Source organism: Pavona decussata, unplaced genomic scaffold (assembly GCF_977016875.1).
Source record: "Pavona decussata unplaced genomic scaffold, jaPavDecu1.1 SCAFFOLD_161, whole genome shotgun sequence".
Taxonomy (NCBI): domain Eukaryota; kingdom Metazoa; phylum Cnidaria; class Anthozoa; order Scleractinia; family Agariciidae; genus Pavona; species Pavona decussata.
The window spans coordinates 3,615,001-3,629,973 of record NW_028145572.1 but is presented as its reverse complement, the minus strand read 5'-3'; the positions used below and the strand labels follow the sequence as shown (position 1 = coordinate 3,629,973).

At 37.5% G+C, this 14,973-nt stretch overlaps 2 protein-coding genes and 1 pseudogene across 3 annotated transcripts in view; 2 read left to right on the top strand and 1 right to left on the bottom strand.

Moving 5' to 3' along the window:
- Positions 1-2,098: 2,098 nt before the first annotated feature.
- LOC146464865 (microfibril-associated glycoprotein 4-like) lies at positions 2,099-6,488 on the bottom strand. The gene is made up of 4 exons (XM_085129167.1): positions 6,170-6,488; positions 4,264-4,378; positions 3,251-3,674; positions 2,099-2,588 (listed from the first exon to the last, which is right to left on the bottom strand). Exons 1-4 carry the CDS (start codon positions 6,482-6,484, stop codon positions 2,360-2,362), a joined length of 1,083 nt encoding a protein of 360 aa, XP_084985293.1. The 5' UTR covers positions 6,485-6,488; the 3' UTR covers positions 2,099-2,359.
- A 2,475-nt stretch (positions 6,489-8,963) lies between these two features.
- On the top strand, positions 8,964-11,783 carry LOC146464864 (microfibril-associated glycoprotein 4-like). The gene is made up of 4 exons (XM_085129582.1): positions 8,964-9,290; positions 10,060-10,168; positions 10,292-10,700; positions 11,043-11,783. Exons 1-4 carry the CDS (start codon positions 8,964-8,966, stop codon positions 11,275-11,277), a joined length of 1,080 nt encoding a protein of 359 aa, XP_084985708.1. The 3' UTR covers positions 11,278-11,783.
- Positions 11,784-12,605: 822 nt separating this feature from the next.
- The window catches only part of LOC146464863 (microfibril-associated glycoprotein 4-like), a 6,247-nt pseudogene continuing 3,879 nt past the window's right edge, over positions 12,606-14,973 (top strand). The window contains exons 1-2 of the transcript XR_014868463.1: positions 12,606-12,942; positions 14,563-14,677. The product of XR_014868463.1 is annotated as a microfibril-associated glycoprotein 4-like (transcript). The remainder of the gene's footprint in view (positions 12,943-14,562; positions 14,678-14,973) is intronic.

The following is a 14,973-nucleotide window of genomic DNA, read 5'->3' as shown; positions in this document are numbered from 1 at the left end:
CTTTCAAAATCATCTTCTACGTTGGATAAAAATTAGCTTTCAGAATTTAAAAACAAAAATTTAAAGCGTTACAAGCTCTCGATTCCTTCACAGAATAAGTAAGTGAGAGTTTGATTTAAGTCACGTGACTTGATGTGGTGTGCGTGACGTCACAACAACGTCTCACTTCGTTGGACTATTTAGCGCCAATAAGCCGTTGTAATATTCAATCGACTTCAATTCTATTTGTATATGTGAAAGTACAACATTAATATGTAAACAGGCAATTAGGGGGGGACTTGACCTAAATTTGAAGGAAATTTGAAGTGGTTTCAAGAAGGGATAGAAGAAAGAAAATGATTTTTGGAACACTAACAGACAGTTGATACCCACGCAAGAGCACCCCAGGTTGCTAGTGGACTAACTTGGTGTCCGTCTATTAATTATTAACTTCAAATTCTTATTTTAAAACTTCACTAATTCTTCAATATTTCTTATTTCTCTTAAATTAACCAATCCTTCTAGAAAAACTATCTCCTCCCAAATATACCCCAAAATTCCCCAAAACACCCCACAACATAAAAGTTTACGGGATGAACATAGAGTTTTTGGATCGCTTGAAACGTGAACGAGATATTTCCATTAAAGCCATGTAAATGTAAAGTGCGGTAAAATGGCATTTACGTTAAGACCCCCCTTAAGCTAGAGATAATTCCGAGAAGAAGCGAAACCAACATTTGAGTGTGGTTATCCGCCATATTGAATTCCGGCTTTGCCCTGTTAGAGGAGTGGTTATTAAGCTGTGATGTTAAAGTTTTCGAAAGTCTCCGTTTCTGTCGTCCACACGAAAATGATGTCCGCTTTTGGTGACTGGAAACGCTGTTTACGTGTGGACGGAGGCTAAAACGCAGAGAAAAGTACGCATTAACTTACGAAAACGTACACGTAGGGTCCGGGACCTCAGCCGGATTTTTTTTGGTAGATTTTTTTATTTTTATTTTTGTGGAAGCGATTTCAGTGCAAAATTTAACCTTTTCACCTTATACAATAGGTTTACTTAATATCAAGCTACAATATGACAATCTTTTCTCATACACAGTGTGGGTTCAATATTTTTGTTGATCAAAGCGATTACTGATTAACTGAGGGAGGCCATTCCTTATAAGCCCGGTGGCTTCCCTTGGGCTTCCTCGCTATTAGTGTTTAAATAATAATAATAATTTGCATTTGTACACTTTTTTTATGGCAAAACAATAAACTGAAATTGAAACTGATTAAAAACTGAAATAGGCGTTCTCAGTTATTTAACAAGGTAAACGCCAGTTTAGAGGACTGTGCTATAATTAGCAGTTGGAGGGAGGGGGGATAAGAAAGGGGATGGGGGGGGGGGAAGGGAGGATGGGGCAAAATGTATATAGGACTATTCCAAGAGGGGGTGGTATGTAATTTTTATCCTCACCATTCAAACTCACCAGTGATTCAACGGTAAATTTGTACTACAAAATATAGCATTAATGCAAAACACATTAACAGAGTCTTCAATCTCTGTTTTCGTAGTACCTTTTTTTGGAACTGTGACTTGTATGCACAGAACATAATTTACCGGTTGTCATCATGAATTTTTTTTAAATGAGTAAATAGGTAAGTAGTCTTAATACGGAGAGAGTAAACGTAGGACTACCTAAGGGGTTGGTGGGTGGGGAGGAAGGGGGGAAGGCGTTATCTATTTTTGGCATAAAGAGGGGTTGGTATCTAACATTCCGTCTGGGAGGGAGCGGGGTGAAGCCTAATTTTCATCATCTCTTTTCCATTTTTCTACCCTCCCTTTCTCGCTAATTATTTCACAGTCCCTAAGTTGTGAATGTAACTTCGCACAGTAAATATTTACTTACAGTTTCTGAGTACACGGGGAAACTGGTCGAATAAATAAAGATAAATCGGAAATAAATAAATAAATTGATTAAATATTAAATGCAGAAACAGTCTCACTCAAGAGACTCGTTCAACAGAGCATTATTCTCAACGAAAAGATTGAGTGAGTGCATATTATACACAGGTAAATACGAAAACCTTTTCTCACTAGCTAGGTGCTCGCAGTTCAGAAATATACATAACAACCAACCGTAAACCAACTGATTCAAGCCACACTTAACCTTGGAAACCTAACCAACAGTTGTAGACCGATTTTAAACGATTTCAAGCAAAATGGACGTTTTAAGCACTGTTTTAAAGCTATCATGATACATTTTAATGTTTTTTTTACCTACACCAGCCACACGATACGATACGTATGTAGTCAGACAGAAAAGAGAAGAAAAACCCATTATTTTTATCACATGGTTTCATCTTGAGAAGTCTGAAAGGCTGAACTTTCAAGACATTACTTGGGTCTCAGTTTCATCTCGCTTCTCTTCAGTGAATATCGATGTTCCTTAAATGTTTTCCAATGGAGGCCATCAGCAACTGAATCCTGTTGTCCACCGTAATAAAATCCGTTAAGATTTGCCCAATGACATCCCCGGTACCACCAGGCCCCTTTAAATACAATGGCGCAGTTCTTTTGGCCGTTGTTGTCATTATCGTTGTCATATGTGGTAAACTGCATGTTACTATAGCAAAAATAGGTTGAGAAATTAAAAGTAGCTTTATTATACATATCATAAATCTAAATCTGTTACGGAAACTAGCTTTTCTGTATTTATCCGTTATATTAAGACTGAATAACTGACAAGTCTACTTACAAACCTGAGATAATAAAATTTTCAGTGTTGTAGATTGAACACGCAGGCATGAATTTATTAAATTCAGAAATGCTTTGAACAGTAAACGACTGATGTTTGTATAAGTTTTATCTAACAATAAATTAGATGTCCTTGAGATAGTGGCAGTGGAGTCGATAAGGGTGGTCGCTGAGGTCATCAGCACTTGAGACTTCATATGAACGGCATATAAGTGATAAAAGAGCACAATAAAACAAAACAAAATCAGGGGGTACCTTTCTGGATTTTTGTTAAGCCGTAACCGTTTTGCCTCACGATTCTGCAAATCTGTTTAGCAATTACAGCAGCTAATTTTCAATTTTTAGTTTACCGACCTGTCATTCATGTAATTTTATTTTGTTCACACCCGACTTCAAGCTTTTAGACAAAAATGGTTAAAATCTATAGCCATTTCTCGACTCAAACTGAATAATCCAATTCAATTCAATTCGTTTATTTTGCCATTAACCAAAAAATACAACATAATTATAGTCATCCCCGCATCTCCTTACTTTGCTGACTGGTCCATGCCTGTCATCGAGTCCCCGGATGTGCCACTGTATCCTCCAATCGAAAGCCTGTATTTATCTGCCTCGTCTGCCACCTTAAATGTTGTGTACTTTGCGTATTTGGTGTTGTCTTCAAAGTCCTCCAGATCAACCCTCAAGGTGACGTTGCTAGCGGCTGTCAAACGATGAAGATTGTCGTTTCCAAGCCAGAACTCGCCGTTCAGATTTCCAAACCCCGTCTTGTAGGACGCCCAACCAAGATAAAAATCAACCGAGCCGTCTAAACGTCTCTGAAAAACGGTCCAACCTCCATCGTCCGTGGTCATGTCGCACAACACTTGCATTGGTTTGCCGCCATCTGGGTTGATGGTGTACACGCCACTGGATGTGAAACCATCCCGAAGAAGATGAAAGCAGCTCTTGGCCTCTGTTGGTGAAGACAGGAACAAAAATGATCTTCATATAACGAATAAAATAATGCTCTAAATAATGAGTAACTAATAAAAAACCCCGGGGGGTACTCATCGGAATTTTTGGTGGGGGTGTGTGTCTCGGTTCTCCAATCCCTGACCCTATTTCAGACCAAAACATGTAATTTTCAAACTCACTTTTTCAGACCTGACCTATAAAATTCGTTACCTTTTCCATACCTGGTTTCTAGAACTCATACGCGTTTCTTTAAAATCCGTACCACGTTTTTCAGTCTTTCAGACCAAAATAGTTCAATTCTACCATTACTCTACTTCAGACTCAAACGGCTCAAAAACCACACCCTTTGGAGCTGCATATATCTACTTAGCTTATATAGGGGAGTAGGCCCAGGTAAGAACCCTAAATAGATAAAATCAGTTCAGAATGAATCGTCCTTTGCAAGGGTTATAACTGGGGAAAACTTGGCGGCGATGCACCATATAGAAGTTAATGTTGTTGTTAAATGAAGGTGTCGAACGTATCTCTATAATCTTTTATTATTCCTAATTAATATACTTGTAGTTGTCAGCATTCTCAATACATACCGCAGGGTATTCCTGTATAACCAACGCTGCACTTGCATCGCCTACTGTCATCTTGATAATCTGGGATGCAGACTCCCTTGTCGCCGCAAAGTAAGTCATTGCTCTCACAATCACTCTGTGTAAGAACAAAATTAAGGCCGCGTGCTGAGTGCTATCTTCTTCTCCTTACAATATCACAAGTTACAAGAAAAGAAAAAAAGAAAAAAAAAAGGATTACTTGAGACGAAATGTTTTTCTTTTCGTTATACAAATCCTCCTACATACTACCAAATATAAATGAAAAAAAAAGTCGTAGAAAATATGCATTTTAATATTAGAGAAAACTGTGTTCAGTTCGTTACGAGCATACGCTATAGAACTATAGAAAATTTAGAAAAAAATCAACAACCCTGCGTCCCGAAGACAGCCCAGCCCATGAGGCTACTGAGCATGTAAAGTCGGGCTGATCGCGCAAGATTGATGTCAAGCACATCGTTGCTCTTTTGCGAGAACACCCGACCGATGTGCAGCATGTCATGGATTTCAATGGCGTCGTTGAGACATCTGAGTACATTGACTTACTACATGAAGAAGCCTTTTGTAACTAAGCTGTATAGCATGGCTTTTGTATGTCTTTTTTTTAGCTCGAGAAACGGACGTTGGGCAAATGTTGGATGAGCGGAGTGTTCAAACGGTTTCAACGCCATTCAACATTTTCAAGAACATAAGAAATGTTGAATGAAAGTTTAAACCACTGAATTTAAATTTCATTCAGCTCACTTTCAACAAGCTCTCAACATTTTTTTGGCATTTTCAACAATGTTGAACGACCTGTTCAAATGCTCCCAACATTTGGTTCAACAACAGTGTTGAACGCATGTCGAAGCAAATATTTAAACCGTTTAAACGGGCCTTTTGACTACGTAAAAGCAAAGTTTAATACTTCCTGCTTTATGGAAGGACCTTTCATTTGATGCAGCAAACACTTAGCCAAAAATAAAACATACTGGTTACCCGAGTTTGAGCTGATTTTTGACTGACCCCGCGGCAAGGTCAAGGTCTTCTTGTACATGAGTGTAACAACATATGTGATCTCCCGCCATCTCAAATACTCATGGTAACCAAAACTGTTTTTTGGGACAGGAGTTTGCGATAACCGTGGTAAATTTAATACCTTAAGCAATATCCAAGGTGAAAACGACTTTCTTTTCAAGAAAGTGAGAGTCAAGTGTATTTATGAGGTTTTTTGTAAAACTTGAACACATATCATCATGAAAGCCAATCAAGAGAAGATGTACCACTGTTCTTTCGTTGCTTGTTTATTAGTTACCACTAATTGAAAAGAATCCGGGAAGATACATGTACCAACAAAATAAGCTGAGCTAAGTCTGATAGAAGAAATGATTATAAATAAATAGGTTTTGATCACGTTGTGACTGCCGTGCTGTTTAACAATGGCAAAGACAGGTAATTCAAAAAAACTTCCTGATAAATAAAAACAGAGGTAATTTAATTAAAACAATTGTAAAAAAAATAATTTTAAACGCTGCACGAGTAAAATATTAGCGATTTATCACATGGCAAATTTCCCAAGGAATCTTGACATATTTTCACATTTCAGCGTTATATCTTAACCTCAGTTTTTCCTCCTCATAGCAAGTTTTACTGGAAAGGGATTGTTTCCTTTTCTTTGAAAGACAAGGTATTTGATAAACTGAATTAAAGTCTAAAAAAATTATATAATCCATTCTATCATTTACTTACCAACTTGCTCTTACTTCACTGTATTTAATCAAGGAAATCAGAGAAACCGTATCGCGCGACGATTTCGACAGTTACGGTATTTTAAGGAGCAAAATAAACTTAACTCACACGAAAATTAAGATTTACGAAGAAGTAACTATAATGTAGTTTATTTTCTCGTTACCTGTATTCCTCGATACAAAACTTGCTCATCTGTAGTGAAATTCCTTAAGCCACTGAAACGATCAGTATCGCTCAGTTGACATTTGATTCTTTTCTTCTCTAGTTTGGGTCCAAAGTTGTACGACAGACATCGAATGTCACTGACGCACAGTTGCTGACAGGAATATTCTGAATCAACGTATTTCTCTTTAATCACGTTTCCATTAAGTTTGCGTCCTTTAATGCCTTTGGCGAAGTTGATGGCTTTAAATTCAGGTTCTATGATTTTGTTTGCTGCCGTTATCGAGATTGAAGTTAAGAGCCATTGCCAATACATGTCGAAAGACCCACCCTGCTTTTGAATCTGTAAGTTTGTTCACCAGACGTCTTATTTTCACTTTCTTTATTAATTATGTATTACTATATAATAAAAACATCGTCAAATGCGCGTTTACATGTTACTGTTTGGCTTGCAGCTTATTGGCTGCTGCTTATAAACTCGATTCCTTCCCGCTGTAGTATACCTGAGAATTTCAATAATCTCAGTTGAACTGATCTTCCTCTCTGCACCTGCTAGATTTCTAGAACTGTAGTCCAGATATTAACCGCACTATACCATTTCATTTCTGTGAGTTTCAGCGAATAATAATATCCTTGCAATGACTTTGAGAAGGTGTGGGTAGGCGTGTTTTTTTCGCTACTTAGGACACTTCGTCATGCGTTTACATGAAGTATGTAGGGCGTTCATCGAGTTCTTGTTGATCAAAATTGACTCACAATGATATATACATTTCATGCGGGGGAGTGAAAATTTCCTAGAGTGAATCATCTCTGTAAGTGTTTTTGATTTATGTACACCAGTTGGTGGCAAATTTCTAAACCTCGTGGTTGTTAATTGAAGTTTGGCGTTGTCTCCTGCCAAGAAATTGTAATTAACAATTAGATTATGAGCTCGAGATTTCTATCGCGTGATAGTTGATGAGGGCGAAGCCCGAATCAACTATCACGCATAGAAATCGAGAGCGAATAATCTAATTGTTTTAGTATAAATCTACCAGTCGTTCAAAACTAAACAAGTAAATTATCTATTTCCTCATCGCAGACACTTCGAAAACGCGAAGAAGCGGGCGCCATTTTGTTGAAAATCGCTACTCACTATCTATCACAGAATAGATAGCGAGTAGCGTAGCCAATCAGAGAACGGCATTCGTGATAGAACACTAGTAGATTTATACTAATTATACATAGAATGCGACAAAAATATACTAGAATAAGCAACACTATGGTGAGAGTCTTTCAAATTATACTGGGAGTAGTTATCATAGGAAGTACATAGAAATGGAACAAAACTAAAATATTATTATCAGTTTAAATTTTGCACAAAAAGGAGAAGAGATAACTGATGCGTCCAACTGCTGAAATTCGGTTCAATGACGTACCGAAATTTTTAAAAATACCTCTACCCTCATAGCATAGATTTGTATCTGTTTGAGAGAGCTCCGAAAGCGGGGTTCGATTCGGGTGGGAAAATATGGAGCACTGGAGCGCGCTTCATTCAAGAATTAAGGATTGCGGACCGCTGAGATGCTTAAGGAAAAATAAAAAATAAATAAATAAAAAGAGATTATATTCCCTGAAAATGTTCTATCCCGTATGATAAGAAGTCCGTCTTCAGTTAGGTTTGGATAAATTAAAACCAACGAGTATTAAGTAGTTTTGTCCTTAAAATGTAGCGGCCTTGTGAATGAAAGGTTACAAAGTTAAAAGTTCCAACGTTAGCTCGTTAGAATATGAGCGCTTTTTAAACGATTGATAGATTTTTTGAGTTGTTTCATCATTTTGGTTCACCCATTTCTTCAGTCTCCTTCATAAGATAGAAAGTGTCAGAAATCTCCCCAACTTTCAATTCTAAATGTGACTTTTTAACACTTTTAGGGACGTTTTAGGTTTGTTGTATGAATGATTTTTTTGTGAATTTCTATTGCTAATCGCACTTTAATAGTTCTTGTATGAGGGTTGTTAAAACGTGGAGCTCGTGAAGAGATGAAGGCTCACTTTTCACAAAATTTCACTTTTTCATACTGAATAACGATTACAACCATGCGTGCAGCAATAATTTTATGTAACATTTACAAAATAACAATAAAATTGAAACTGATTGCAAGATATTTTAACAATTTCGATACACTTAATAACACTGCAAATCGATATTCAGAACTCATTGACCACCGAATTTTAACGTCATTTCACAGGAGTTAGATGTGTTTTAGTAAACTAGTAGGTCAAGTTTGGCCTGCTAAGTTTAGAGTAAAAATGAAGACATATCTTAAATAGGAAGAATTGGTGAATACCACTTACTTCATATGTCTTAAAATCTTAGGACATTTTAGGTTTGAATTTAAGTGGCAAAATAGACGTGTCTCAAAATAGGACTGTAGTGTATGCCGGGATACGTGTAGACTATACTAGGGAGAACGCTACGGGGGAATCTGCAATGGCGGTTCTTTGCGGTTGTGTTTGTGTTCGTAATCCGGTTGAATCCGTGACTTGAATGTGTGTTAGGACTCTACAAGGACGTCTTTGTTAATACTAGTTATCTTCTAAGATTTACCTTGAGAGCCTCTAATAACATCATATTAGCACCTGTCCTTCTTCATTAAGAAAAACACTTGGTGGTCTTTTAGTTGGATAATTGCCGATCGAGTAAACCATCCTTAATTCGAACAATCATACACTGTTGTTATTTCTGGAGCACGTATCTGCCAGAGCGGATTGTCTTGCATGAGCCTTAGTTGTCCTACTCCAAGGGGAATGACATGTATCTCTTATATTTTGTATTTCTTGTCAACGCTGAATGCGCATTACACAAAATTGATGAACAGACCCTCAAAGCCATCAATTTTGCACCAGCTCTAAGCGGTTGGAAATTAAAGGGAAACGCGTTTAAGACAATCCATGACGTCGATTCGGAGCGTTCCTGTCAAGTAGGTTGCGTGAGTGAAAGTCGTTGTTTGTCATACAACTTTCTAAACTTAACCACATCAAACAAGACGATGTTCAGTTGTCAGCTGAGTGATTCCGATCGATTTTCTGGTCGAATGAATTTGGTTAAAGATGACCAAGCTCTGTACCGAGGAATACAGGTGCGTTTCAATCGTTTAAAAGTCCTTTTCTTGGATGCAGTATGATTTATTGTGTTAAAAATGCTTCCATCAAAATAGAGCCATTCGGCTTCCGGACTGATTTCTGGAGTGTTTGTTATCAAGATTTTGTTTATTTCGACCAAACAACAACACCGTCAGGTAGCTTTATTTACATGACCGTGAGTAGACAGCATTGCAAAAGTACAAAACTGAACTATGAATGTTGATTATATCAGTGACGATTGTGATTGATTTTTCACCAGTGCTGTTCGAAACAAGATGAACTGAGATTGACCATGGCCAATTGTATATTTACATAAAAGTTTCTATAGTTCATTGGGTCTTTAGAATTATCTGAGATTGATAGTTGTTTTAATTAATTTTCGGGAAAAAGAGGAGTTCCATTCAGGGCAGTCTTTCATCTCTGGAAAGCTAGTTATATCTGCCGAGTTCAATAATTAATTAATGATTTCCAAACCTAAGTTTCACTAATGCTCTCCTCTCAAGAAGCTAGAACGAGTATATTCCTCCTAGAAGGTCTAATTTATAAAATTCTAAGTTTTTGGAATTGTCAGGAGCGTGTTCTAGTATGATACATACCTTTTTTTCTAACCCAAAGATTTATGTTTACAGTATAACAGGTCAAATTAAAAATTCAATCACATAAATAGGTGTGATGGATCTAAAACGGTAGGGTAGCTAATGGCCATTGAGAACCCACTTTGACAGGAAATGCATATGTTAAGAGATTCATTTCCATTTTGAACAGAACGCTTGTGAGAGGAACAGCTTTCTTTGTGGTGACAAAGGAGACTGCATTCCTAACTATGACGATGATAGCACAGGTTGTAAGTGCAAGGAAGGATATGAGGCAAAACGTAACGGTAAGTAGAAGACTCATATTCAATTCAAATATACCATTCATCTCCCAATTTGGTTATTTGTATCTGTTTTAAGTCAAAGCTTAAAAAACCCATTTTTAACCAACTTAACAGTGCAAGCTAAAAGCTGTGCCCAACTTCGTCAAGAAGGTATCACATCCAGTGGCGTGTGTATCATCAACCCAGATGGCGGCGAACCAGTGCAAGTGTTGTGTGACATGACCACGGACGGTGGAGGTTGGACCGTTTTTCAGAGACGTTTGGACGGCTCTGTTAATTTTAACCGTGGTTGGAATATCTACAAGAAAGGTTTTGGATATCTGGACGGCGAGTTCTGGCGTGGAAACGACAATCTTCACCGTTTGACAACCGCTGACAACGTCACATTGAGAGTTGATCTGGAGGACTTTGACGGGAACATCACCTACGCAGAGTACACGACATTTAAGGTGGCAAACGAGAGCGATAAATACCGTATTTTGGTTGGAGGGTACAGGGGCACGGCTGGTGACTCGATGGTACATGCACAGTAAGAAATAAACTTTACCTTCATTTTACAGCTACTTACAAAGGTTCTAAAAAGGCAAATCCAAACCCTTGACTTGTTACCGTCTATCACTATTTCAAAAAGTTCTAATCTCTTTGGAGAGCTTAAATATAGTGCTTAGGAACAAAAAGTAAACTCTGTGAGTGATGTTTGCAAGTACTGTATGCGAATGATAAGGTACAAAATTCGAGAGTGATATGTAACAGCTGTCTGTCACTTATCTTTTGGTTGTGAAGGAAAGGAGAGGGAGGAGATGGGGGGAGGAGGGCGGGATTAATAACTTTGCTGCTCCATTTAAGGTATTATTTTTTTGTTAAATTACAGTTATATGAAGTTTTCAACCAGAAATCAAGACAACGATAAAATCAGTTCAACAAATTGCGCCGCGAAATTCAAGGGAGGCTGGTGGTTTAACAAATGTCACTGGGCCAACCTCAACGGACAGTACCTTGGCGGCCCACATGAATCGTTTGCAGATGGGATCAACTGGAAAACCTTTAGGGGATACCATTATTCCTTGAAGCGCTCTGAGATGAAAATAAAACCTACACGTCCGTGAAATCAAGGTCATCATTATCATACCGGGAAAACTCTTTCAAGACCTTTTTGTGCACGTTAACTTTTCAGCTTTGAACGACAATGCTCTGTGGATCGGGAATCTCTTTTACAGAAGTTTTTTCCAAATGTAATTTATTGTTTTGTTCTTTCAATACCCAACCTTTGTTTGTAAGCCCGATATAAAAATTGGAGGTCTATGGGGTGGACGATAATCTGAGTCCACGATGAATTGTTCCGGCCAACATTCAAGCATGAACTGTATGGGCCTCGCAGATGTGTTTGCGTCAATGATAAACAAAAATTGAACTCTGAAGATTCGTACAATATCCAGGAAAGACGTCTTTGTCAGTATTTTGAACGTGAACTCAAATTTACGTACTCCTTTGAAACAATTTTTGCCTTGCAATTCTTTTGATCGAAAATGTGTGTAAAATTATTCCCATACCGTAACTGTTGTTGAGTAAAATGTGACGTCGTAATCTGTGACTTAATAGGGATATCATTCGACTTTTATCGAATTTCCTTTGTTTGTGTCAAGGCTCTTGGCCTCATTGTCAAGCTGAATTGTACTCGAAAGCAGCCTATTGATTATTACGTCATTTTTCTCAGTATTCAGTAATAGAAAATATATCATATTCCAATGTTTTCCACAGAAACTGGGTTAATTGAGTGAGTATACCATTTTTAGGATGAGTCAGCTGCCACTTTATCATTGTTCATATATAGTAAGATATACAAAAAAAAACGAGGAAAGAAAAAAAGCAATGTGTTAAAAAAATATCATATTCCTATAAAGGACCTAAAGTAAAGCTAAAGATGAAATGAAACAGTGAATATATATTAAATGGAAAGACCAGAATAAAAGCGAAGCGGAACTCAGCAGAATTGTAGTTATCGGTCTTATCGCAACGAAACAAGAAATAAAATAAACTCAAAACAGAACTAATGGTGGTCGTCGTACGTTTCTTTGCTGCCGGGCCCATGACTACTCGTGGTCTTTTGTAGTTCATAGTATTAGAGAAAGCGAAACACGGGAGTGCATAGAACTCGACGCTTTTTGTTCATGAATAGATGACCTGTGACGTCACTCACCCAATCATGCACAACACTTCACACAGCCTTTCAATAGTTTCCATAGCAACCTGACCTAAACAGGGTTCCTAACAAAATCCCTGGTCAAAACCATGCTTTATAATTATTAACAGTTATTCGTCTTCATTACGATAAACACCGGGTGGCCTTTTAGTTAAGTAACTGATCAAATTTTGGATTCTGAATTTTAATCAAAACAGCTGCCAGAGCTGATTCATTTGAACTTACTAGTTCACATGTGTGCAACATGTATCTCTCATACTTTGCACTTCTTGTAAGCACTGAATGCGCGTTACACAAAATTGATGAACAAACCTTTAAAGCCATCAATTTTGCACCAGCTCTAAGTGGTTGGAAACTAAATGGAAACGTGTTTAAGGAAATCCATGACGTCGATTCGGAGCGTTCCTGTCAAGTAGGTTGCGTGAGTGAAAGTCCTTGTTTGTCGTACAGCTTTCTAAACTTAACCACAGCAGACAAGAAGATGTTGAGTTGTCAGCTGATTGATTCCGATCGATTTTCTGGCTGGAAGAATCTCGTTAAAGATGCAAAAGCTCTGTACCGAGGAATACAGGTATATTATTTATTAGTTTAGGTTATTCAGTAAGTTGTAAAGTTCGTTATTTGGTGCCCTCACTCGTCCATTTCCAGCTTAAAAAGTCTAGTCTGAAAACATTATACCAGTGTTTCCCGATGCTTCGCACAGTGTCTGTTAATTAAAAGCGGTAAATTAGAGGAAACGATGACTCTTAATATTTCAATCAGTCAAATTAAAAATTACAATCAAATATTAATAGATTGCTGTTCATCACCATTTGCAAAACATGTCTCAAAACAAGAGACAAAACAAACGACATGTTTCATTATATTCAATGCTGTATGCGCTACATATCCAAATCTTATCCAATATTTTACTCAAGTCATTTCTGGTGATGACAGCTATACTAGAGACTACTCTTAGTTAAGATGGCAGCACCGCCTAGAACGAAACAAATATTTACAGATAATATTTTATGGCGTCTTAAAACTCTTTGATTTTTTAATCTTTACAGACTCTTTTTTCCCTGCACTGGCAAAGGAAAAGAAGCAAAACTGAAGGCTTCATATTTGCGAAATTTAGGGCTACGATTTAGATCCCAGAATATCTTAGTTGACTCTCTGTGCAAAGGTCTTGGAAGGAACACTCACTGACAGGGTAGCGAATGTGCAAAATGAACTTACGAAATTAATGAAATGAACAAATAAAAATAAATGAAAACTTATTAAGCGGAGGAATTCTGCTCAGTATTTAAACTTCAACGCCGGAAACTCCACTGCTGTCAGTAGTAAGCAGTGTAGCCATGGCAGTTTGCCGATCTAGCTTTTATATTAGTTCCAATGTTATCGCCTGAGAAAGTCAACGTCCAAACAAACCGGAAAAGCCAGCAGGCTATCCGACCTGCCAAAGAGTTTAATTAAATAAATGAAATAAGAACTAATCACCTCACTTTGATTATATTTACAAAAAACAGCCGATATAAAATTTGAACCAATCAAAGTCATCCACTGGTGAGCTCGTGGATAAAAACACTAGTTTCACGGCATAGATACTTGGATGATATATAGGGATGGCTCTATTGATCATGCATCCTTTGGACCACTTAGATAAGAAAGTCTCACCTGGTGCCTTGCTTTGAAAGATTTGATGAAAAAATTGAAGAAAATGGACAAGGATTCATCGGTTCCTTTGATGCACCATGATCCGAATGATCTGAGATCACAAATCCGTTTTTGGATTCTCCCAAAACAAACGCACCCATGATGAACTTATCATAACGAGATATGCCTTGCTGTTTATGCATGGACACGATATACATGAAATCAGTTTTCAAAGATTTCACTTGTATTCGGAGACTTAAGAACATTGCTTGGTAACCTCCCTAGTTGACGGAACAACCTATTAACATCGTTCATAGGATTTTATCAATGTAACTTGCAAAAAGACAAAATCGTTTCTGATAACAATCGATAGTAATCGGTACCAATCGATGAATCAATCATTAGCGATTTCTATCAGCAATCGATAGTAATCAAATTCACACCTTTTTTCTTCTTCGATTGCTATCGGCAGTCGATTGTCATCGATTATCGGTTCAGTATCGATTCACTACCCCTGGTCCCCTGGTATACTAATATCCTTTTCTCCTGGAAACAGAGTGTTTGTGAGGCCAAGAAATCCCCCTGCGGCCAGAAAGGTGTCTGCATCCCTAGCTATCGAGATGGAAGTTTTCACTGCAGTTGTGACAATGGATATGCTGGAATTCCTTGCCGTATGTATTTGTGAAAAGAGTTGTGCATAATTATCTCCAAACATTATAAAATTTGCATTATTTATTTATAACTTCAAATTTCAATATTGAATCATACATATTCCCCGAGCTTAATTTAAACTATTAGCAACATTTCAGAAAATTTAAGATGATGCGTCTAACGTTATGAAGATGGCGTAGGCACGATGGCACTTTTAAAGTGGCTATGCATTTTCTCAAGTTTTGTTACCAAACCCGAACAACCCAAGTGAGTTGGACACTTTCAGTGAATATTGTCAAGATGGTCTTTAAGACAC